At 49.5% G+C, this 24,724-nt stretch overlaps 1 protein-coding gene, 1 long non-coding RNA gene and 1 pseudogene across 2 annotated transcripts; 1 reads left to right on the top strand and 2 right to left on the bottom strand.

Moving 5' to 3' along the window:
- The first annotated feature begins 883 nt into the window (after positions 1–883).
- LOC142917290 (selenoprotein W pseudogene) lies at positions 884–1,145 on the top strand (annotated as a pseudogene).
- A 13,725-nt stretch (positions 1,146–14,870) lies between these two features.
- On the bottom strand, positions 14,871–16,075 carry LOC142917289 (uncharacterized). The gene is made up of 2 exons (XR_012936958.1): positions 15,884–16,075; positions 14,871–15,531 (listed from the first exon to the last, which is right to left on the bottom strand). It is a non-coding gene; the product is annotated as an uncharacterized LOC142917289 (long non-coding RNA).
- Positions 16,076–16,122: 47 nt separating this feature from the next.
- On the bottom strand, positions 16,123–23,933 carry LOC142917299 (protocadherin Fat 3-like). The gene is made up of 6 exons (XM_076061931.1): positions 23,714–23,933; positions 23,229–23,431; positions 22,861–23,014; positions 17,742–17,984; positions 16,354–16,772; positions 16,123–16,131 (listed from the first exon to the last, which is right to left on the bottom strand). Exons 1-6 carry the CDS (start codon positions 23,931–23,933, stop codon positions 16,123–16,125), a joined length of 1,248 nt encoding a protein of 415 aa, XP_075918046.1.
- Between the last annotated feature and the right edge of the window lie 791 nt (positions 23,934–24,724).

The following is a 24,724-nucleotide window of genomic DNA, read 5'->3' as shown; positions in this document are numbered from 1 at the left end:
GAGGCTCGACCTTAGAATCCATAACGACCTGCATTATCATAACCACGCCCACTCGCATAAATTAATACGATTATCTCTCGAATCAGCATAATTTATGCGCATAATTACACTGATTAACATAATTTCGGATAAATTATGCAAATCTCAAATTTCATTTAATTTTCATTATTTTCATCAATTTTCATAACACCTATATATACAACAGCAGTAGCGGTATTAGTAGTGGTAGTCATGGTGATAGTAATAATGGTGGTAGTAGTGGTAGTTAGTGGTGATAGTAGTGGTGGTAGTAATAGTGGTGGTAGTGGTGATCATAGTAGTGGTAGTAATAGTGGTGATCATAGTAGTGGTAGTAAGTGGTGGTAGTAGTGGTGGTAGTAGTGATAGTAGTGGTAGTAGTGATAGTAATAGTAGTGAGAGTGGTGGTAGTAGTAGTTAGTGGTGGTAGTGGTAGTTAGTGGTGGTAGTAGTGGTAGTAATAGTAGTAATAGTAGTGGTAGTAGTGGTAGTAAGAGTGGTAGTTAGTGGTGGTAGTAATAGTGGTGGTGGTAGTAGTTAGTGGTGGTTAGTGGTGGTAGTAGTAGTGGTAATAGTGGTAGTAGTAGTGGTAGTAAGAGTGGTGGCAGTAGTAGTAATAGTGGTGGTAGTAGTAGTAGTGGTAATAGTGGCGGTAGTAGTGGTAGTAGTAGTGGCGGTAGTAGTGGTAGTAATAGTGGTGGCAGTAGTAGTGGTAGTTAGTGGTGGTAGTAGTAGTGATAGTGGTGGTAGTAGTAGTGATAGTGGTGGTAGTAGAGAGGGTAGAGGGAGAGAGCGAGGGAGATAAGACGCGGTTCAGTGATGGTGCAGAACAGACGTTTCAGCCTCAACCACCTCTACAGCAGCAATGCCGCTCAAAATACGCATCGTTTATTGTTGGCGCCTGAGGGTACCGAAGTCGGTTTCACCACCTCAAGGATTAACTTGCAACCGAGTTCCCTGGAGAGATAACTGGTGAGGGGACCCCGACGCAGACTGGCTTCCTGGAGGTGCAGATTGTGGGAGGGAAACTTCTCCACTCCAAGGCCAACGGCGATGGGTTTGTAGACTCGGATGAGAAGCTACAAAAGATCTTCTTCAGTGGAGTGGAGAAAGCCCTCGAAAAGTAGCCAGAATGTGTTGAAGCAGAAGCATGCTTTGCTTATTCTTGGGTTTTTCGGTAAAGTCACCACGTAGAAGGGAAACAATAAAATAATACATATATAAAACAATACAATTCTCACGACGTTTCGACTGCAACACAAGCAATCATCAGGTGTGAAATTTTCTTGCTGTGGTTTTCACACATGATGATGATTGCTTGTGTTGCAGTCGAAACGTCGTGAGAATTTTATTGTTTTATATTTTTATTATTTTATTGTTTCCCTTCTACTTTACCGAAAGAACCAAGACAGCGACCCTGCTCTTCTCCAAGAATACGAGAATAGGGAGCGTCTCAAAGGTCTACAGGAGGAGCAGACGAGGGGAGCGTTTGTGCGATCCTGGGTGAAGCTCATCACGGACCTCGACACGGGATCCCCGCTTTTCTACTCCCTCGGGAGGCAGAATGGGAGACGCAAATCCATGGAGTGCCTCTTTGATGGTGACGGTGCACCTGGTGCACGAACTCCAGCAGAAGTCGACCATCATCAGAGACTTCTACGGCAGCCTGTTCTCCCCTGAAGAAACATCGGAACCGGCCCAGGCGGAGGCATGGAGTGGTCTACCCACCCTGGGGGAAGACGGGAAAGAGCTGCTAGAGCAAAAGCTCACCAGGACTGACCTTGACGCAGCTGTAAGAGGACTGGCCCCAAATAAATCCCCAGGGTTAGACGGCCTAACAGGGGAATTTTACGCCGCTTTTTGGCCATCCCTGCGGGAGGACTACAGAGAGGTGCTGGAGGAAGCCTCAGTTACTGGGGTGATGCCTCAGTCTTGGAGGAGGGCGGTGCTCACTCTGCTTCCCAAGAACGGAGACCTGAGGCACCTACAAAACTGGCGTCCGGTCTCCCTCCTGAACACAGACTACAAAATATTGATGAAGGCTCTCTCCCTGCGACTGAAAGGGGTGATTGCACAAGTCGTACACGGGGACCAGTCCTACACCATCCCCGGACGAACCATCCACGACGGCATCTTCCTGGTCAGGGACCTCATCGCGGTGTCCCAGAGGTTGGGCATCCCAATCGCGTTTCTGGCTCTTGACCAGGAAAAGGCTTTTGACAGAGTGGACCACAAGTACCTGCTGGGAACCCTCAAGACCTTGGGTTTTGGGGATACCTTTGTCCGAACGATCCGCCTACTCTACACCAAGGCGGACTGCATGATTAAGATCAACGGCGCCCTCACTGCCCCGGTCAAATTCGAGCGAGGAGTGAGACAGGGATGCCCATTGTCGGGCCAACTTTATGCCCTGGCATTAGAGCCTTTCCTGAATCTCATAAGGCGGAGACTCAGCGGCCTGGTGCTGAGGGAACCAAGCGTCAAGTTGGTCCTGACGGCATACGCCGATGACGTCCTCCTCATCCTGCGCTCCCTGGCTGATGTCGCCCTGCTGCATGAGTGCCTGGAGGTCTTTTCGAAAGCCTCCTCATCAAAAATGAACTGGCAAAAGTGCAGCGGCCTGCTGGTTGGAGCGTGGGACATGACCGAGTGTCCCGAGAAGGCAAAAGCCATCAATTGGAGCGCAACATCGCTGCACCACCTGGGGGTGTTCCTCGGACCAGAGGAGGAACCACCGCAGAGGAACTGGGTCGAGCTGGAGGAGAAGGTGAAGGAGCGGCTGGCCACCTGGAGTCGCCTGTGCAAGTTCCTCACCTTCAGGACAAAGACGTTGGTGGTGAACCAGCTGGTGACGTCCATGCTGTGGCACCGACTCTTCTCCCTGCACCCCCCCATGAGCCTCGTCAACGCACTTCAGAAGCGAGTCCTCGACTTCTTCTGGTCGGGTGGAGGACACCGGGTCGCGGCTGGGGTCCTGGCCCTGCCACTGGACGAGGGCGGTCACGGGCTGGTGTGCGTGCGGAGTCAGCTGGCCACCTTCCAACTGCAGGCAGCGCAAAAGTTCCTGCACGCCGCCCCTGCACCGGCCAGGAGTGTCACGGCCTCCTTCCTCCTGAAACAGCTGGGGGGTCTGCAGTGCTCCAAGCAACTATTCTACATAGACCTGCAGGGCCTCCCACTGGGACAGCTGCCAACCTTCTACAGAAGCGTCCTGCAGACATGGAGCTCCCTCGCCATCAGGAGGCTGAACCAACCGCGATCGGCCGAGGATCTGGTCTTCGAACCGATTCTCAAGAACCCACAGACAAAGCTGCCATCCACAACCACCACCCCTGGCATGGAGAGGCGCCTCGCCAACGCGCGGCTCACCAGGATGGGAGATCTGGTGGAGCCTGAAACACTGGGCCGGTGGCTCGGACCAGCAGACGTGGCCGCAAAGACAGGGCTGCAGTCGCTCCGGGTGGCTGCCCAGATCCTGGCCGAAGCCAAGGGGGCCTTCTCAGCGGCAGCGGGGAGAATGCCCCAATCGGCGTTGGGGATGACGAGGCCCCTCTCGGTCCCCCTCCACCGGAGCTCTCAGTGGTGCCACTGCATCGCCAAATGAAGGCGGATCACAACCTGTGCCGGCTAGAAGACCTACCGGAGGTGGCCTTCGCAAATGTAAAGAGGAAGGTGCTCTACTCCTACATGGTCCGGTTCCACCAACAGGACACCCTGAGGAGCCACAAGGACCATGCCTGGAGGAAAGCCCTGCCCTGCGTCTCTCCGGAGAAGCCTCGCTGGAGGCAACTCTACTGCAGACGGACGCACAACCGCATCGGCGACCTCAGCTGGAGCATCGCCCACGGCACCGTCACCACCAACGTCTCCCTGGCGTGCTTCACCGACACGTCCCCGGAGTGCCGGTTCTGCGGTAAAATGGAGACGGTGGCGCACCAATACGTGGAGTGCAAGAGCCTGGACTCGCTGTTCAAGGTCCTGAGAAACATCCTCCTAAGGTTCAGCCTCAACTTCTCCCCGACGGTCCTCATCTTTGGATACCCGAAAGGCGACGGACCCCAACATCTTCAGGGGCTGGTCAACGTGCTCTTCGGCTACGCCAAGTTTGCCATATACAGGGCGAGGAAGGTGGCCCTGGAGGGGCAACGTCCGGCCAGCAGCCTGGGCATCTTCCGCACTCTGGTCGGAGCCAGGGTGTGGCTGGAGTTCCGCCACGCGCGGCTGACTCACGCCGTGCCGGCCTTCAAGGAGCAGTGGGCGCTGGAGGAGGCCGTGTGCTCGGTGGCAGATGACGGAGAGCTGTGCATGCAGATCTAAGCTACCTGTCGGAGGCCGTTTGACTGTGGGAAGGGCTGCGTGCAGATGCAGCACTTGTCGTAGTTATAAAGAAAAAAGAGAAAGAGAGCCAAATGGAGTAGGAAGAGAGGGGGCAGAGAGAGAGGGGGGGCAGAGAGGGGGTAGAGAGAGAGGAGAGGCAGACAGGGGGGTACAGAGAGAGGGGGGGGCAGAGAGGGGGGTAGAGAGAGAGGGAAGGGGAAAGAAAAAAAAGAAAAAAATGTTTTGGGTCTTTCACTTAAAAGGGGGGGGGGGGGTTACATAAAGCAAAGCATTAAAAAAAACGAAATGATGAACGGAGCAAAGTGTCGACTACACCGAGCATCTTGTTTCTTCTGATCGTAAAAAAAGAGAGGGAGAGAGAGCGAGAGAGAGGGAGAGAGAGCGAGAGAGGGAGAGAGAGAGAGAGCGAGAGAGAGGGAAGGGGAAAGAAATTTTTTTTGGGTCTTTCACTTAAAAGGGGGGGGGGGGGGTGTTACATAAAGCAAAGCATTAAAAAAACACAAAAAAACGAAATGATAAACGGAGCAAAGAGCCGACTACACCGAGCATCTTCTTGTTTCTTCTGATCGTAAAAAAAGAGAGAGAGAGGGAGAGAGAGAGGGAGGGAGAGAGGGCTGCACTTTGTGCTGCTCTTGGCTGGCATCTAGCAGCTCACTACTGCGTGCCGCGTGTGTGTGGTGACCACCACGGGTAACGAGACACACACACTCCACGGGGATGACGATGCAATGGTGACGAGGACAGCTCCTCGTCGTGACACTCTACCTGCTGCGCAAAGAGCGGAGACCGAAGAGGCCGACGCCGAGGAGCCGGGGTCGGAGCCGGCGGAATCCTTCTCAGAGACGGCGAACAGACGCCATCGCTCCCGGGACTCGGCCTTCGTGGGCGTGGCCCTTTGGTCACGCCCCTTCTTAGGCCCCGCCCCTTGACTACGCCCCTTTCCAGGACCATCCATTGGCCACGCCCCCTTTTCAGGCTCCGCCCTTGGTCACGCCCCCGTTCCTAATTAATAACATTCAGTAGAGTCATGTAGGCATAAGAAATAATAAAATTACATAATAGCAACACAAGCAATCATCATCAGGTACAGAAGAGCTAAATTTAAGAGAGAGAGGAAACACATAACTGCAGCTATATAGACAGAGGAGCACACTAAATCAAACGGTTTAGCAAAATTTGGAAACCATATAAAGCAACACAGACCGACCGTCTGTGTTGCTTTATATGGTTTCCAAATGTCCTCTTGAAATCACGCGATACCCCCCTCCCCCATTCTTTTGGCCAAGTGTAAGAAATACAATTTTAGACTTACAACTTTTTTTGTGATTTCCTTTGAACCTTTATACGTGACTTTACCGAATGACCTAAAGGAACAGCTTTTATTATTTTAAATGTATTATTTTTAATTTAATATTTGTTTTGTATTTTCCTTCTGCGTGACTTTACCGAAACAACCCAGAATTACGAATGTCGGCATTGACGAAAGTTTTAAGTCAAAAAATAATAATTATTATTATATTTGTGTGTGTGTGTCGCTTGGCAGGATGGTGGGATATGGCTGTAGCATGGAGCCCACGGAGACTTCATCCAGCAGTGGATTGACCACGTCGAGTGTGCATGAAGATAACGTCATGTACACATCAAGTACGAATAGACACGCGTGTAGTTTTATATATGTGTGTGTGTGTACGGGGAGCGGTAGCGCAGTGGTTAGCGCATCTACGCTCCACGAACCCAGCAGCAGCTTCTACTAAGAGCAGTTCCATTACCGACCACGGCTGTCATCAGTGACGAACGGTGTCGGAACCGGTTCTGTGAGTCCCATAGAGCGCCCCTTGGCCTTCAGTGCGGGTGGAGTAAAAAAAAAAACTTTTTTTTAATATCCGCAGTTGGGAAGACAAAGGCGGACGGGTGTGGGAGCTTCCATCGGTGCCTCTCTAACAGCCCTTGTGGCCCAACAGCGTCACACGCAGGTTTTTTTTTTTAATATCCATCTATATTGATAGAGAGAGAGATATCTGAGTGTCTGACAGAGAATATCAACAGAGTGTGAATCCATCTAAATACGAGTAGACAGAGAGAGATTCAATGAAATGGCTTTCATTTAATCTCTCTCTGTCTCTCTCACATCACTCTGTCAGTCCACTGCTGGATGATGATCAAGATGATGATCATCGTCATCATCTTGGCCTGCAGTGTGGTGAGTGAGTGGCTGGGTGAATGGGTGAGTGAGCGTTGTCCTGACCTGAGTGGTGAGTGAGTGGGTGAGTGGATGAGTGAGTGTTGTTGTGACCTGCAGTGTGGTGAGTGGTTGGTGTGACCTGCAGTGTGGTGAGTGGGTGAGTGAGTGGGTGAGTGAGTGTTGCTGTGACCTACAGTGTGGTGAGTGGGTGGTGAGTGGGTAAGTGTTGTCGTGACCTGCAGTGTGGTGAGTGAGTAGTGAGTGAGTGTTGTTGTGACCTGCAGTGTGGTGAGTGAGTGGTGAGTGAGTGGGTGAAGATTCACTGTTGTTTTGGTTTTAGGCTGTATATAAATGTTAAATGACATTTATTATTCATGTTAATGTGTGCTTCAGTCTGACATTGCATAGCGCATACATCAAGCAAACAAATACCCAGATCTCTTACTTGGCTTTTAATATACCACAGAGCCACATGCAGACTGCAGGCACCTATAAAGACCAGCATAGCACATCAATTGTGGTGTCATCTGCAGCATGGCCTCGCCACCTTTGTCTCCCCAGTGCTGATGTTCACACACGACATCAGTCGGATATTTAAGGCTGAGTTGACCTTGGGAAGGCCCAGGACAGGTATGTTGTTGTATGCCGCTGTATGTTGTTCAGCAGTGGATTGACTAAAGGCTGTACATTATTATTTTTACAGCTCATGAATAATGGCTACATGGACGATTCATGCCAGGAGTGATGGCACAGTGGCGGATTAGAGATGGACAAGAGATGGATAAGAGATGGATAAGAGATAGATAAGTAATAAAATGGCACGGCATTTTTTTTCTCTCTCAAAGGAATCAATCTTTATGGACATTTTGAACTGGGTCATAGTTTTACTTCTGCGCGCCTCTCGCATCTCCGCAAGTGACATGCACGCGGCAGGAGCAGAGTTGCTATTATTAATGCCCGGTGGAGTTCGTAATGTCTGCAGGCGCGTGCGCTACACCGCACTCTGTAATAAAACACGTGCTTCCCGACAGGCGCGCTGTAACGGGAGATAATGAATCCGCGGCGAATGATCAAGCATGGATCAAGCTGTGATATTTTGAACACCTGTTTCTGTGTGCTAGAGCATGGATCAAGCAGTGTTCGAGATTTTTAATGGTAAAAAAAATCGGTCGATTCCCCGTTTATTTGAAGATTGTTGGGTCGTTAAAATACGTCGATTCCCGTAGCGGTATTCCACATATGGGTAAATCCACGCCTGATTATTCCATACGTGGGCCTAAAATGCGACCGCAATTTATTATTCATTCTGTTGCGGATTCATTTTGTCCTGTTGGAGCGCTTTCCCAGGCAGTGGCGTTGGCAGTGCTTGCTAATGAGTTCTCCTCCGGGGCATTGGAAGCGTGCGCATTGATGCGACAGCGAGCTGAAAGAGTGCAAATACACGGAACGGCTGTGGCACCAGAACACGAGATTGATTTTCTGTTAGCGGCAAGTGCGTGTGGGCTGCTGCCCCTCATCTTCTTCCTCCTCCTCTTCCCTCCTCGTTGCTGCCGTTCGCAGCTCCGAGCTCGCTGCCTCCGCGCAAACTCCTACGAGACACGTCTCTTGGCTGGCTCTCGGCCACCTTGGGTCATTCGCACACACACGCTCCCCGCGTGCATTTCCCCTACGCGTACCCAGGTATACGCCGCTGCCCACACTCGGCCACGCGCGGTTACCCGCCACGTGCCCACGCTAAAAATAGCGCGGCGGCTGCCCGCGCGTCGCTCCCTTCGTCCGCTACGACTCGCGCTATAAATAGCCGTGTAAAGATGCGCGACCGCGGCTCTGCACGAGCACCACCAGTCGTGCCACCGACCACAATGCCCACCACCACCACCACGATAGCCACAACTACCACTGCCACAACCGCAACAACCGTTGTATGATTATGCACGCGCGTACCCGGGTACCTCACGGCGCAGCTCTACACACACGGTAACCACCGCCAGCAGCAGCAGCAGCATCACGCGCTTGAATTGCGTAATCTTGTTTTATTTTACCGTCGATTATTTATTCTCCACGAATAAACAGACTAGACTGTGCGTGTCAGTGCGGACCAGCAGGACAGGTCTAACCTATCTCTCTACTGCCCGATGCTTAATCGACCTGTCCGCTCTCTCTATTTTCTCTCCGAATTTCGCCACCTTTTGTCTTACCTCTCTCCCTCGTACTTGCGGTCCGACCTCGCGGCGATGGAGGTCGTGGCAAGATGATGGTGCAAACGGAATCTGGCTGCTCTCTGCCCCGTCTCACGGACGTGCGAGTAACAGTGAGGTGACGGCTCCTCGATCCCTCCCTCCTGTTGATCTTCAAAGCCCTCGTGCCGCCAATCCGCGGTGCATCACAGGTAGAACCATTAATCCGCGGTGCATCATGGGTAGCGACGCTAACCCACGGTGCATTATGGGTAGAGACGCTAACCCGCGGTGCATCATGGGTAGAGACGTTAACCCACGGTGCATCATGGGTAGAGATGCTAACCCGCGGTGCACCATGGGTAGAGACGCTTAAACCCGCGTTGCCCCGCTCCCCACCTGCCTGCTGGTCCGCGTGTGTCCTGGGCATCTCCTCACTGCGGTTCTCAGCGAGTTCGCCGTGGTCATTTAAGTTAAGCCACGGCGCCCCAGTGTCATTTGGCCTGGGGGGGGGGGGGGGGTGCCTGCCAATTCCCTGGCCCTGAGAAACCGTGGAGCACCCCCACGAGGGGGCCTCTCGGGTAAAACCTCAGGGCAGGTGCCCGCCCCCTCCCTAGGAGGCCCTACGTGAGTGTGTGTGTTTATGTGGGGGCGGGGGAAGTGCTGTGACGGGTGCCGGGTGGCTTCTCGGTCGCACCAGCACAGCGACGGCCCCGGTTTCGATGGAGCGGCTCCGCTGTTGTGGCACCACACAGGTGCACTAATGCACGGTACCGTTATTTTATTAGCCCAGTGAGTACCGTTATTTTATCATTAGCCCAGTGAGTACCGTTATTTTATCATTAGCCTAGTGACTACCGTTATTTTATCATTAGCCCAGTCAGTAGCGTTATTTTATCATTAGCCCAGTGAGTACCGTTATTTTATCATTATCCTAGTGAGTACCGTTATTTTATCATTAGCCCAGTGAGTACCGTCATTTTATCATTAGCCCAGTGAGTACCGTTATTTTATCATTAGCCCAGTGAGTACCGTTATTTTATCATTAGTCCAGTGAGTACCGTTATTTTATCATTAGCCCAGTGAGTACCGTTATTTTATCATTAGCCTAGTGACTACCGTTATTTTATCATTAGCCCAGTCAGTAGCGTTATTTTATCATTAGCCCAGTGAGTACCGTTATTTTATCATCATCCTAGTGAGTACCGTTATTTTATCATTAGCCCAGTGAGTACTGTTATTTTATCATTAGCCCAGTGAGTACCGTTATTTTATCATTAACCCAGTCAGTACCGTTATTTTATCATTAGCCCAGTGAGTACCGTTATTTTATCATTAGCCCAGTCAGTTCCGTTATTTTATCATTAGCCCAGTGAGTACCGTTATTTAATCATTAGCCCAGTCAGTAGCATTATTTTATCATTAGTCCAGTGAGTACCGTTATTTTATCATTAGTCCAGTGAGTACCGTTATTTTATCATTAGCCCAGTCAGTAGCGTTATTTTATCATTAGCCCAGTGAGTACCGTTATTTTATCATTATCCTAGTGAGTACCGTTATTTTATCATTAGCCCAGTGAGTACCGTCATTTTATCATTAGCCCAGTGAGTACCGTTATTTTATCATTAGCCCAGTGAGTACCGTTATTTTATCATTAGTCCAGTGAGTACCGTTATTTTATCATTAGCCCAGTGAGTACCGTTATTTTATCATTAGCTTAGTGACTACCGTTATTTTATCATTAGCCCAGTCAGTAGCGTTATTTTATCATTAGCCCAGTGAGTACCGTTATTTTATCATCATCCTAGTGAGTACCGTTATTTTATCATTAGCCCAGTGAGTACCGTTATTTTATCATTAGCCCAGTGAGTACCGTTATTTTATCATTAACCCAGTCAGTACCGTTATTTTATCATTAGCCCAGTGAGTACCGTTATTTTATCATTAGCCCAGTCAGTTCCGTTATTTTATCATTAGCCCAGTGAGTACCGTTATTTAATCATTAGCCCAGTCAGTAGCATTATTTTATCATGAGTCCAGTGAGTACCGTTATTTTATCAATAGTCCAGTGAGTACCGTTATTTTATCATTAGCCCAGTCAGTAGCGTTATTTTATCATTAGCCCAGTGAGTACCATTATTTTATCATTAGCCCGGTGAGTACCGTTATTTTATCATTAGCCCAGTGAGTACCGTTATTTTATCATTAGCCCAGTGAGTTCCGTTATTTTATCATTAGCCCAGTGAGTACCGTTATTTTATCATTAGCCTAGTGAGTACCATTATTTTATCATTAGCCCGGTGAGTACCGTTATTTTATCATTAGCCCAGTGAGTACCGTTATTTTATCATTAGCCCAGTGAGTACCGTTATTTTATCATTAGCCCAGTGAGTAGTTATTTTATCATTAACCCAGTGAGTACCGTTAATTGTATCATTAGCGCAGTGAGTACCGTTATTTAATCATTAACCCAGTCAGTACCGTTATTTTATCATTAGCCCAGTGAGTACCGTTATTTTATCATTAGCCCAGTGAGTACTGTTATTTAATCATTAACCCAGTCAGTAGCGTTATTTTATCATTAGCCCAGTGAGTACCGTTATTTTATCATTAGCCCAGTGAGTACCGTTATTTTTCATTAGCCCAGTGAGTACCGTTATTTTATCATTAGCCCAGTGAGTACCGTTATATTATCATTAACCCAGTCAGTACCGTTATTTTATCATCAGCCCGGTGAGTACCGTTATTTTATCATCAGCCCGGTGAGTACCGTTATTTTATTAGCCCAGTGAGTACCGTTATTTTATCATTAGCCCAGTCAGTAGCGTTATTTTATCATCAGCCCAATGAGTACCGTTGTTTTATCATTAGCCCAGTGAGTACCGTTATTTTATCATTAGCCCAGTGAGTACCGTTATTTTATCATTAGCCCAGTCAGTTCCGTTATTTTATCATTAGCCCAGTGAGTACCGTTATTTTTTCATTAGCCCAGTGAGTACTGTTATTTTATCATTAGCCCAGTGAGTAGTTATTTTATCATTAGTCCAGTCAGTACCGTTATTTTATCATTAGCCCAGTGAGTACCGTTATTTTATCATTAGACCAGTGAGTACCGTTATTTTTTCATTAGCCCGGTGAGTACCGTTATTTTTTCATTAGCCCAATCAGTAGCGTTATTTTATCATTAGCCCAGTGAGTACCGTTATTTTATCATTAGCCCAGTGAGTACCGTTATTTTATCATTAGCCCAGTGAGTACCGTTATTTTATCATTAGCCTAGTGACTACCGTTATTTTATCATTAGCCCAGTCAGTAGCGTTATTTTATCATTAGCCCAGTGAGTACCGTTATTTTATCATTATCCTAGTGAGTACCGTTATTTTATCATTAGCCCAGTGAGTACCGTCATTTTATCATTAGCCCAGTGAGTACCGTTATTTTATCATTAGCCCAGTGAGTACCGTTATTTTATCATTAACCCAGTCAGTACCGTTATTTTATCATTAGCCCAGTGAGTACCGTTATTTTATCATTAGCCCAGTCAGTTCCGTTATTTCATCATTAGCCCAGTGAGTACCGTTATTTAATCATTAGCCCAGTCAGTAGCATTATTTTAGCATTAGTTCAGTGAGTACCGTTATTTTATCATTAGTCCAGTGAGTACCGTTATTTTATCATTAGCCCAGTCAGTAGCGTTATTTTATCATTAGCCCAGTGAGTACCGTTATTTTATCATTAGCCCGGTGAGTACCGTTATTTTATCATTAGCCCAGTGAGTACCGTTATTTTATCATTAGCCCGGTGAGTACCATTATTTTATCATTAGCCCGGTGTGTACCGTTATTTTATCATTAGCCCAGTCAGTAGCGTTATTTTATCATTAGCCCAGTGAGTACCGTTATTTTATCATTAGCCCAGTCAGTAGCATTATTTTATCATTAGCCCAGTGAGTACCGTTATTTTATTATTAGCCCAGTGAGTACCATTATTTTATCATTAGCCCGGTGAGTACCGTTATTTTATCATTAGCCCGGTGAGTACCGTTATTTTATCATTAGCCCAGTCAGTAGCGTTATTTTATCATTAGTCCAGTGAGTGCCGTTATTTTATCATTAGCCCAGTCAGTAGCGTTATTTTATCATTAGTCCAGTTAGTACCGTTATTTTATCATTAGTCCAGTGAGTACCGTTATTTTATCATTAGCCCAGTCAGTAGCAATATTTTATCATTAGTCCAGTGAGTACCGTTATTTTATCATTAGCCCGACTCTTCTCTAGCCCGTGCCGTGCCGGTTTGGCCCCGTCGATCCGGCCGAACAAAAGCTGTTTCGGCATGCGGTGGCTGGGCATGCGGGCTACATGACCCAGCCAACGCAGCCTTGCCTGCCGGAGGAGCTCACTGATGGGACCTTGCCCAGATCTTTCTAAGATTTGTGAGCTCCTCACACAATCCAGCCTGGTTAAACCCAGGATGGATCGAAGGCAGGCTAGCCTAAATGTTTCTAACTGGCGAAGATGTTCCATTAGGGGGGTCCACGTTTCGCAAGCGTAGAGAAGGGAGGGAATGACCGTGGCCGAGAAGACCTGAAGCTTAGTGCGGAGCGACAGACCAGGTAGCTTCCACACAGCGTTACGCAACCGATGAAAAGATATTGCCGCTCCACTGATTCGGAGTGAGACCTCTGCTGTTAAACTGGAGCCGGTCATAAGCACACTGCCCAGGTATGGGAAACTCTCCACTCTCTCAACAACTGCCCCATCACCGATTGGGAGTTGTGGGGGTGGAGTGTATGATGTACAAAATACCCAGGCAGGTGCTTAGTTTTGGTGGGGCTGATGGTAAGGCCCCATCTCTTAGTGGCACGCTCCATTCTCAGCAGCAGCGTCTCCAACTCCTACTCTGAATGAGCAGCTGTTACCAAATCATCGGCATGCATAACGTGGTTGAGCAATAAGGAGCCATCCCTTCACCGCACCCGGGCATCGATCAGCTTCCCATTATATCTGTACCAAATGGAGATTCCCCCCATATAGCTATTGAAGGCTTCACGAACTACATGGTCAAAATAGATGTTAAATAATGTGGGAGCCAGAGGACATCCCTGTCGCACCCCAAGGTGTACAGGGAATGGCTCTGACTCCCGGCCACGTAGTTTTACCGGGGCCCGCTCACCATCATGAAGGTCCTTAATGATCGTGAGCAGATGGTCAGGGACTCCAAAAGCACGAAGAACAACCCAGAGCCCAGGCCTACTGATAGTATCATAGGCCTTGACCAGGTCAATAAAGCAGAGATGTAGGTCTTGCTGGAATTCCCTACACCTCTGCTGTAGCAGACGGACAGAAAATATGGCATCTGTGCAGGACCACCCTTTCCTGAAACCGCATTGGGGCTCCGCAAGCCTCTCCTCAGCATGCCTGGCAAGGCGATGTTGAATAATCCTTGCCAGGACCTTTCCCGGCACACTGAGGAGTGAGATGCCCCTGTAGTTGTTACAGTCTGTGCGGTCCCCCTTCTTAAAGAGGGGGACCACCAGGGCATCCTTCCAATCCTGCGGAACCCATCCAGTGGTCCAGACTGTTGTTATGATGTCATATAGGGCAGTTTGTGCACAAACGCCACCCTCCCTCAGCATTTCACTTGGGAGATCATCTCTACCCGCTGCCTTTCCTGGTCTCAGACTCCGGAACGCCTTCAGTACTTCCTCAACAGATGGCATTTCAGCCAGCCACTCACAGGTGGTGACTTAGAAATAGGTTTTACCTTTTTACCTGGCACAAAAACTGACACCTTTATTCAAGGCATCGTGTTTGCAATAACCACAACACAAGCAGTCAAAATGCAAACAAAAGAGACAACTCTGATAATAATATGCACTGTCCTTGAATTTGATTGGTCCACACCCGGGACGTCTTTTCTTAGAGCCTAGTCTCCACTGGTGTTGGACCAGAAGACGCCAAAAGGCGTACAACTCAAAAACAGCGCACTATCAGAGTATTGAGGGCTCGGGTTGAGCATTTACATTATGAGACCTCCTTCGCCAGTAACAAGATATAGAAATAGGTTTTACCCTTTTAACTGTCACAAAAACTGACACCTTTATTCAAGGCATCGTGTGTGCAATAACCACAACACAAGCAGTCAAAATGCAAACAAAAGAGATGCTGTTTAATGGCACTTCGCTCCAGTGCAACGGGGGGGGGGGGGGGGGTCGATGGTGCTCGCAGCGAATCCGAGGAAAGAACTGACGAGGGAACGCATCGAGTTAATTTTACAGCGGACAGAGAGGAGTGCGAGCATCCAACGCACCGTTATCAGCGGCAAAGTTAAAGATTTCGGGTTTAGTAACATCTACCAGAGCCGATGTGTTTCGAAGAAAAAATATTGAACAAAAAAAAAGATAACAGCCCCTTACTCGGCGGGCAATCGTTTTTTTGTTGCCGCACCGCACAGCAAAATTATAATTGTCTTGCAACACAAACAAAACGAGGAGGAGGGGCTTTAATTCAATGGCACCAGGGCACTGCCGTGGCGGCTAACATTTGCCCGAGCCGAGCCACGAGTCCCCTCCGATGCTAACCGACAGCGGATACGTTGGAGGCGTGCGATCCTCGCCTGGCGGGGTGCATCACCCAAGCGGCGACGTACAATTAGGCACCAACAATAAAACAACATCCGTCAGCCTTGAGTTGAGTGATCTGCACGCGGACACGCTCCCGCAACGAGCGAGCGAGGGGCTCCGTCGGTCAAACGAGGACGCAGCATCTCCTCCTCCTCCTCGCTGCTGGCGTCGCCGGCTGCTCCACTCTACGGACGCTGCAGCGGTGAAGGAGACAGACGGCGGTGACAAAAAACATATAACACAAACACAGCAGAGAGACAGCTTTAACCACAACACCGCAAGAGAGACAGCTTCAACCACAACACAAACACCGCAAGAGAAACAGCTTTAATCACAACACCGCAAGAGAGACAGCTTCAACCACAACACAAACACCGCAAGAGAGACAGCTTTAACCACGACACAAACCCTACTACCCACCATGATCATCATCATGCTGCTGCTGGTTTAGTGACGACCTAAACGCGATGTTACAGGTTAACGCCGTCACCGTGACGACGGTCTGGCAACGACGTAACCGGCATCGTCACGGGTCGACGCCGTTACCGTGACGATGGCGTCACCAGGCAGGGCGTCCTCCTCCCCGACGACGGCGCTCTTCGCGGCAAACAGCGCATCGTCGACGTCGGTGACGTCCACGGTCACCACGGTGATGGCGCTCGGCAAGGTCGCCGCTCCTCCGGCGTCGTCGCCGTCGCCGTCGCCGCCGTCGCCGTCGCCGGCGGCCCACACCGTCAGGTAGTGGTGGCGGCGCTTGTCGTAGTCCAGGGCCCTTGCCACAACGCTTATGACGCCTGGGGCAACACGGCACACACAGCACGCACGCACACAGCGCACACAGCACGCACGCACACAGCACACACACACACAGCACACACACAGCACACACACAGCACGCACTCACACAGCACGCACACAGCACGCACGCAGCATGCACACAGCACACACACAGCACACAGCAAACACACAGAACGCACCTCTGCGTGAGTCTATGGGTCTCTGTGCGAGACAGAGACCCAAGAGGGCCGCCGTCTGTGCCCCGTGCCGCGTCTCTCACCGAGCCTCCGGTCGATCCCGAACGCCCCGAGCTCGTTGCCGCTGGCGATGCCGTAGCTCGGCGCGCCCGCCCCGCCGAAGGTGGCCGCCACGGTGACGACCGTGGTGCCCGGCGCCGCATCCTCCGGCACGGTGACGCGGTAAGCCGGCCGCCGGAACGCCGGGGTGGCGACGTCATCGTCGTCACGGAGGGACACGGAAATCGCCGCGGTGGCGGAAGGCGCCGAGCTCCCCCCCCCGGCGCGGGCGAGCACCGTGAGGTTGTAGAGGGCACGGCGCTCCAGCGGACGCTTGACGACGATGAGGCCCGAGCGGACGTCGATGGCGAAGCGGTAGCCGGCCGAGTCCAGCAGAGAGTGAGTCACCCTGCGGCGGCGGCCTAAAACACACAACAACCGCCATTCGCCACTAAGTGGCGGTGGCATCACCACGGCGCTTGTGCCAGGCAATGTACACCTTGAGGCAGTCAAGTGAAGTGTCGAACGCCCGCTGGCAGGAGGTCACGGGGCAGACCCAGGTGCCACGGGTCGACTGACTGAGATGACCGAGATGACTGGCTGAAGCACCACCTGTACCGCCTACTGTGCCAACCTGCTGTGCTTTAGCCACCCGGCGCTCCGCTCGTTGTTGTGAGCGTCGCTCCTCCGCCCTCCGTTGTTGTTGGAGGGCGACTGCCTCCAACTGCCCAGTAGCGTCCTTCACGAGCCTCCTCCACAGAGGCTGATCTCGAGACCGCTGGTACCGGTCATCGGCAAGTCCACTCAGCTCCACGTCCTCCTGTACCACGTCACTCCATCTCTTCTCTAGCCCGTGCCGCGCCCGTTTAGCCCCCTCGATCCGGCCGAACAAAAGCTGTTTCGGCATGCGGTGGCTGGGCATGCAGGCCACATGACCCAGCCAACGCAGCCTTGCCTGCTGGAGGAGCTCACCGATGGGAATGTGTCCAGATCGCCAAAGCTAAAGATCCCACGTGTAGCCTCAGACTTTTGGGGCAAGTGCTGTCAGCGAGTAGCACCTATAAAGGCCGGCACTGTGGCACACGAGTGGGTGGTTGGCCAGCACCACGCCCGGCCGCCTTTGCCTCCCTACTGGCGATGTTTACACACCGCACCAGGTACTCATTTGAGGCTGAGTCGACCTAGGGGAGGCCCGGGACCGGTTTAGATAATCGTCACTGGTGTTGGCCGTGAGCGGGAATCGAACCCCGGTCGCCGGGTTCGTAGCGCGGCGTAGCGCTATCCGCTACACCACCGCTCCCCATAATGTACACACTCACGTGTGTGTGTGTACGTCATCGTCGTCATTGTCATCATCTTCGTCGTCATCGTCAACTTCGTCGTCACCGTACCCAGTTCGGAGTCGACGGCGCGCGCGCTCGTCACCGCCGTCCCCACGCCGGCGTGGCGCCAACGCAGGGCGACGGCACGGGGGGGCGACCCCGCGAGGAAGCGCGGGGCTGAGTCGTCCACGTCCTCCTCCCTCACGAGGACCTCCGCCCGGCAGGAGCGGCCGCCCCGGTCGTTCGCGACCACGGTGAGCGCGTGGACCGGGGCGGCCTCGTGGTCCAGCGGCGCCCGCGTAAAGAGCTTCCCTACGCGGGGCCACGCCGACAAGAGATGTTAACTCTTGGGTTCAATCCCTACCCCGACGACGCCTGCTGCTGTAAATTTGGAGTTTGCGTCTCTCTCATCATCATCACCACGATGGCTAGGAGATGTTAAGTACCTCGCCTGGTACGCAGGAGGTCGTGGGTTCCATCCCGATGTTGTATATAGGCCCTTTTTCCATCTTAATATTAACAAGTAATTTTCCCATACATATAGATACATATTTCTATTGTTTTTTTTTTATAATGAATAAAAACAACACCAACCCAGGCCCTCAGCATGGTATGTGGAGGTCATGGAAAAGCCATTTACCATGACCTACTGACATGATTTTGACAGTTACAAACTCCCAGGGTCAAGGGAACAGACAGAGTGCAGAGCAGCGAATTGCTGTCTGCTAGCCGCAGACAGCCAAGCCAAACAGCCAACCATTTATCCTGCATTACTATTAAAGTAACGTACAGTTCGAAATTCAACAACAGGAATAGGCTAAATTATCGACCCTCACGCTCACTCCAATTGGCAACCAGACCACAAGCTACATCATGGAACCATCAACCATCTATTAATTCAATATGAAATGTTATTTCCATATTTTAATCATTTCTATACAACTTGACCCGAAGCATATGACAATCAGAATTTTCCTAAGTCTAAATGAATTCTCTAACCTCCAGACATAAGCGAATAATAAGCAGAGTTAATATAAGGTTAGAGAGGAAAAAACAAGCGCACAGCAAAACTGCAAACGTAAGCTAAAGAGCCTGGAAAACCCAAGGGCGGGGGGAAGAGATGCTTGGAATGGCAGCGTGTCAGCCAAGACACCAGGCAAAGTTAAGTAAAAAAAAATTCACAATACAAAATTTCATACATAACATTAATGCTAACGCTGTTCACCGTAAACTATACTCCGCTTACACAACTTTGTTAAACATAAACTACATGACTTAAGTGATGTTAAACCCAGGGTCAGAGAGAGAAAGAGATCCCGGCCGTCTTTGTCTCCCCGCAGCGCGGGGTAGGAGTGTGCATACGCTCGGGAAAACACGTTCCCTTGACATGAGTCAAATACCACAATGGAAAGCTGACACAGACCTTGGGTTACATACAGAATGATGGCTGCGGGTGGTGCGATACCAAACTGTGAGGGATGTGTTAACTTTAGACCTTAACCATTCCTTTGTGTGTCGGGAATATGACATGCAGGGAGGGAAGCTTGCCCTCCCTCTCGCACCGACAGACAGAGAGACGCCTTCGAGACGGTTTGTAACATGTTTGTTTTACTTTTGGTGGTTTATAGAAAGAGGACAACAGATGGCGCAGACAAGGACACACATACGGATGGACACACATACGGACACGCATACGGACACGCGCTCCAGACCATGACACACCGCTAAATCAAAAGAAGCCCCACCTGGTGGGGAGGAGCCAACGGGAAGGATTTTGGCATAAAAGAGGACACTGCAGCATTGAAACCTCAGTTCGGGGGAACTCATCAACAGAGCTCCTCAACGGAGCTCCTCAGCTCCTCAGCTCACCAGCAAGGAGCTCATCACCTCAACTGAGTTCGTCCGACGAGGCTACATGGTGCGAGTCAGCATCATCAAAAGTAGTAATGCAACGAACGTGCATCGCCAGCGCCGATTGCGCAACCGGTGTCAACACTCTACAACACCACCGAGCACGCTGCGAGCAAGCTGCGTGCGCCATCTACCGACCGAGCTCCACAACTGCAACAGCGTGTCAACTGGTCGACCTACGCCAACCTATTTTTCGATTTAAAGCTTTCGTGACTGCAAGGATTCATCTTCTTTGGTTCTTTCAGTAAAGTCACGTAGAATGAGAATAAAATAATAAATTAATAAAATAACACAATAAAATTCTCACGACGTTTTGGCCACAACACAAGTGGCCTTCTACATTGCAGGGGTCACAAAAAAGATCCAGGTCCGATTCAACACAGTACATAAAATCCGTGATCTGGTTCCATCTGTAAAAGATGCTGTTCCAGACATACAGTACCCGGGCGTTTACAAACTAAAGTGCCTCTGTGGTAGTAGCTACATTGGAGAAACCAAACGACATATCTTGGACCGCATCCGGGAACATAAAGCAGACTTGAAACACGGTAGAAGGAACTCCTCTGCCGTGGCTGATCACTGTTATAATTCAGTGGGCTCACATGACATTGACTTCTCCTAGACGGAGGTTCTTTGCAAACCAACCGGCTACCATGAAAGATTCGTTCATGAGGCCATTCACATATACAAGCACAGAGACAATTTCAACCGAGAAGATGGATTCTGGCTTAGTAACCATTGGAAAGATGTTTTAAAACATTTCGGTTCCTAATTGTATTTTACGATGACCTTGACCGCAGCTCTTTCGCTGGCATTGACTCTTAATACCTCTCACACCACGGTTAATGGTATGGTTTACAACATGGAGTATAACAGCGCCTCGCAGCTGTCTCTCTCCCCCTTCTCCGTTTCGACCATGGATGAACTCGTCCGTCTGAACGGGGCTCGTAGTTATCCGTGGTGCTGAAGTTGAGGGTAAGAAGCCACACATTTTTTCGCCATATAGCATTGTGATATATAACGACTTATTTCGATTTGAAGCTTTCGTGACTGCAAGGATTCATCTTCTTTGGTTCTTTCGGTAAAGTCACGTAGAATGCGAATAAAATAATAAATTGATAAAATAAAATAACGCAATAAAATTCTCACAACGTTTAGGCCACAACACAAGCGGCCTTCATCAGGTGAAGGGACGAGACTGTCTGGAGGACAGTGCTGGAGCGAACAAAGCCACGCTCAGATCACGACCTTTAAGCTGTGTGAGAAGAAACAAAGCGCCTTGACAAAGGAATTAGCATAGAATTTAGCATTGAAATAGCTCAGTGATTAGCTTAACTGGTCACAGAAATGGCTATGTTAAAGTCAAAGCATAAACATCCACAGAGGCACCCCTTGACAAAGGAATTAGCATAGAATTTAGCATTGAAATAGCTCAGTGATTAGCTTGTGACTGGTCACAGAAATGGCTATGTTAAATTCAAAGCATACACATTCACAGAGGCACCTAGTACAAATCAAACAGGAGAATTTAGCATTGAAATAACTAGGAGAATTTAGCATTGAAATAACTGAGTGATTAGCTTGTGACTGGTCACAGAAATGGCTATGTTAAAGTCACAGCCTTCACATCTGAGCTATTCACAGTAACTGGTTATACACTACACTATATAACGAATACTACATAGTAAACCAATAAAAAAAACTAAAATATAAATTACCTCAATGTTATCAATAAACTCTATATATTCTCCAATCAGCTAAGCTACCAACAATAAGTCGTTATATATCACAATGCTATATGGTGAAAAAAATGGGTGGATTCTTACCCTCAACTTTAGCACCACGGATAGCTACGAGCCCGTTCAGACGGACGAGTTCATCCATGGTCGGAACGAATTAATTAATCTCCCGTGAGAAGCACGTCCCGCCGCACACCAAGCCATCTCTTAATTATACAACATCGCTGATGAATCTATGAACGTATATTCGTGCCTTTAGGAATGGTAATAACTTTTTGATTGTCTTTCGTATGAATACCGTCGCATAATCTGAAGGACTTTATTCATATTTTCTATACGCTCGTATTATGCTGTATACGAATTAATAGCTCCGATACCAAAAGGGAAACAATGGATAAGAATTGGCTGCAAGAATTGCTTATGGAACTATAAATGAATGCAGGACGGTGTGGGCTATATATATATAAGTTCAAATATATGAACTTGCATATTATAAGTGAAGGTTTTTGGTTTGAATATTATATGCATGTTTTAAATTTCTCTCTCTACAACGGCTCACGTCATGCGGGGAAAGCAATCAATGTTCCATTGTCAAAGTGAAATCATACAGATGTTGATGATACTGTATTGATACAGTGTTAAAAATTCCGAGATTGAGAGTCACATACTATATTAGAGTTAAGGTTTAATTAGAAAATAAATTGATTAATGCAGAAGTGGTCGTGTGATTCTTTTCTATAATTTTTGCATAAGGACTGTATCCTGCGACGAGATATGAACTTGGGGACCTAAAATATAAACACAATAATTCACTCAGTAAACGTTAAAGCGAGAATAATTGCATTACACTGATCGATAATACGAATTTAGACAACGAAGCCGAGTTGACACTAGCATAACTGCATACGATTGATTGCATTATCCAGATTGATAACCCCACCTCGTCTACGAGGCGGGGCCTGATTATCATAAAGGCTGTCATTAACATAACCACACCCAATCGCATAAACTAACACGATAATCTCTAGAATTAGCATAATTTATATGCATAATTAACATAATTTCGGATACATTATGCAAATTTAAAAATTTCACACACCACATATACAACACCGGCCCCGACGATGCCTGCTGCTGTATATTTGGAGTTTGTGTCTCTCTCATCATCATCACCACGATGGCTAGGAGATGTTGACTACCTCGCCTGGTACGCAGGAGGTCGTGGGTTCCATCCCGGCCCCGACGATACCTGCTGCTGTATATTTGGAGTTTGCGTCTCTCAACATCTCATAGCCACTGTGGTGATGATAACTACCTCGCCTGGTACGCAGGAGGTCGTGGGTTCCATCCCAACCCCGACCCCGGCTGTAAATTTTGAGTTTGTGTCTCTCTCATCATCATCACCACGGTTGCCATGAGATGTTAACTACCACGCCTGGTACGTAGGAGGTCGTGGGTTCGATCCCGACCCTAACGACTATGAGAGTGAGAGGGGTGTGAGAGGAGTGTGACTATGCGAGTGACAGGAGAAGTGTTACCGCTGATGAGGTGCAAGCGGAAGGGCGTTGCTCCGGCGTCGTGCAGCGAGTATCTGACGGTGCCGTTAGGGCCGAGGTCGGAGTCACGGGCGGAAACGCTCAGCATGAAGAATCCTGGCGCGACGTCCTCCAGCATGGTGACGTTGTACCACAGCTGGGGGGGCACCGTGGAGCACAGCGGTAGTATGGTAGTAGTGGTGGTGGTAGTCGTGGTAGTAGTGGTGGTGGTATTAGTGTTTGTAGTGGTAGTGGTGTTGGCATTAGTGGTGAGGTCACGTATTAGTGGTGACGTCACCACCACTTAGTGGCGAATGGCGGTGGTCGTTATAGTGTGTGGGTCTGTGCGGCGAGTCTACGGCCACCGGTACCTTGTCACACACGGGGTCGGTGTCATTGACGTCCAGCACGATGACGACCACGACGACCGTCCTCGCGTAGGTGCGGTCCGTGGCTGTCACCTGCAAGATGTGGTACTCTTTCTCCTCGCGGTCGAGCGGCCGCTCCAGGCGCAGCGTCCACTCGCCCCCCATGTTGACGGGGCCGAGGGAGAAGTGGCCCAGCGGGTCGCCGCCTGCGGTGGGTAGGACGCGGTCGGCGATCGCCGTTGTGACGGACAGGGAGTTTTAATTTCTCTCTCACAATGACGATTGCTTGTGTTGCGATCGAAACGTCGTGATATTTTATTACCGAAAGACCCAAAGAATGTGACCTAGAGTTTGACGACGAGAGTCGGTTTAACGTGGGGGGTCTCCGCAGCCGACTGTAAATGTAGCGGTGGGTTCACTCTCCAATGCAACGTGTGTCGTGCTGTACCGGTATACTACACTATACACTACTAACTACTATACACTACCCGTCAGGTGGTACGTAAGCCGCAGGTGTTCCGACGTGGCGTCCGCGTCGTCCGCCCGGATGATGGCCAACGCCAGGCCGGGCTCCGCGTCCTCCGGCACGCGGACGTAGACCACCGAGTCCAAGAACCGCGGGGGGCGGTCGTTGGCGTAGCCCGTGGCGAAGATCACCTCGGCGGGGGGCGCCCTCCCTAAGATGCGCCCGCTCGCGTCGGCGTCCATGGCCCGCCGCAAGACCACCGGGGTCCCTGCCTCTGAGTTTTCGGGGATCTCCATCGCGTACTTGGGCCACTCGAAGGCGGGCAGCAAGTCGACCGCCACCGTGGCTACGCTGACGAACGTTCCGTCCGTGACCGAGACCCGGAAGCGGTAGAGGGCGGGCAGCTGCCATCGCAGGTAGGTCTCGGCAAGGTAAGGTAAAAGGTAAAAACAATGAGCCTACCTTTACCCAACCTTTTACCTTACCACAATACAATCACTCTACCCTACCTTTTACCCTTCAGCAGGTAAGGTAAAAGGTTAAAAGCAACGAGCCTACCTTTACCCTACCTTTTACCCTTACCCCATACAAATTACCCGATTACAGGGTAGTAATTACTGGGGTACTACACATGAAAAAGGTTTAAAACAGGTAAATGCTAGGTAGAGCGCTTTTATCATATAGAATATTCTCGATTATTCCAATTTTACACGCTTTCTATTAACTCACTCTGTTGTTGTCATTGTTGTAGCCTCAAATCTTTTAACTCAATTTTAACCTACTTCCCAATGTGGTTTCGACTGCAAACTTGGTATACTTATGTCATACTGATGACAATACTATATAGTATCATTAAAAATAAAATATTTTTAAACATTATTTTTTATATGTTGTGTTTCGGCTTGGGTCTAATTGCCCACTGTCAACTGACGTTGGCTGTAATTGGCCACGGCCCCTTACGTTGTGGCAAGCTTCGGGGCCACTTCCTGGAGTTCTTACATTACTTCTACGGTACATTTCATAACAGCGTGTT

Source organism: Petromyzon marinus, unplaced genomic scaffold (assembly GCF_048934315.1).
Source record: "Petromyzon marinus isolate PM22_M1 ecotype Great Lakes invasive population unplaced genomic scaffold, UKy_Petmar_22M1.pri1.0 PM_G_Scaffold_45, whole genome shotgun sequence".
NCBI classification, from domain to species: Eukaryota; Metazoa; Chordata; class Hyperoartia; order Petromyzontiformes; family Petromyzontidae; genus Petromyzon; species Petromyzon marinus.
The sequence above is the reverse complement of the archived record's forward strand: the minus strand, read 5'-3'. Positions and strand labels throughout refer to the sequence as shown.

Coding starts and splice junctions, on each gene's coding strand:
- LOC142917299 (XM_076061931.1), bottom strand. CDS start 23,933: ATGGACGCCGACGCGAGCGGGCGCATCTTAGGGAGGGCGCCCCCCGCC. Junction 23,432..23,713: donor GCTTACGTACCACCTGACGG/GTAGTGTATAGT, acceptor TACCCACCGCAG/GCGGCGACCCGCTGGGCCAC. Junction 23,015..23,228: donor CCGACCCCGTGTGTGACAAG/GTACCGGTGGCC, acceptor GTGCCCCCCCAG/CTGTGGTACAACGTCACCAT.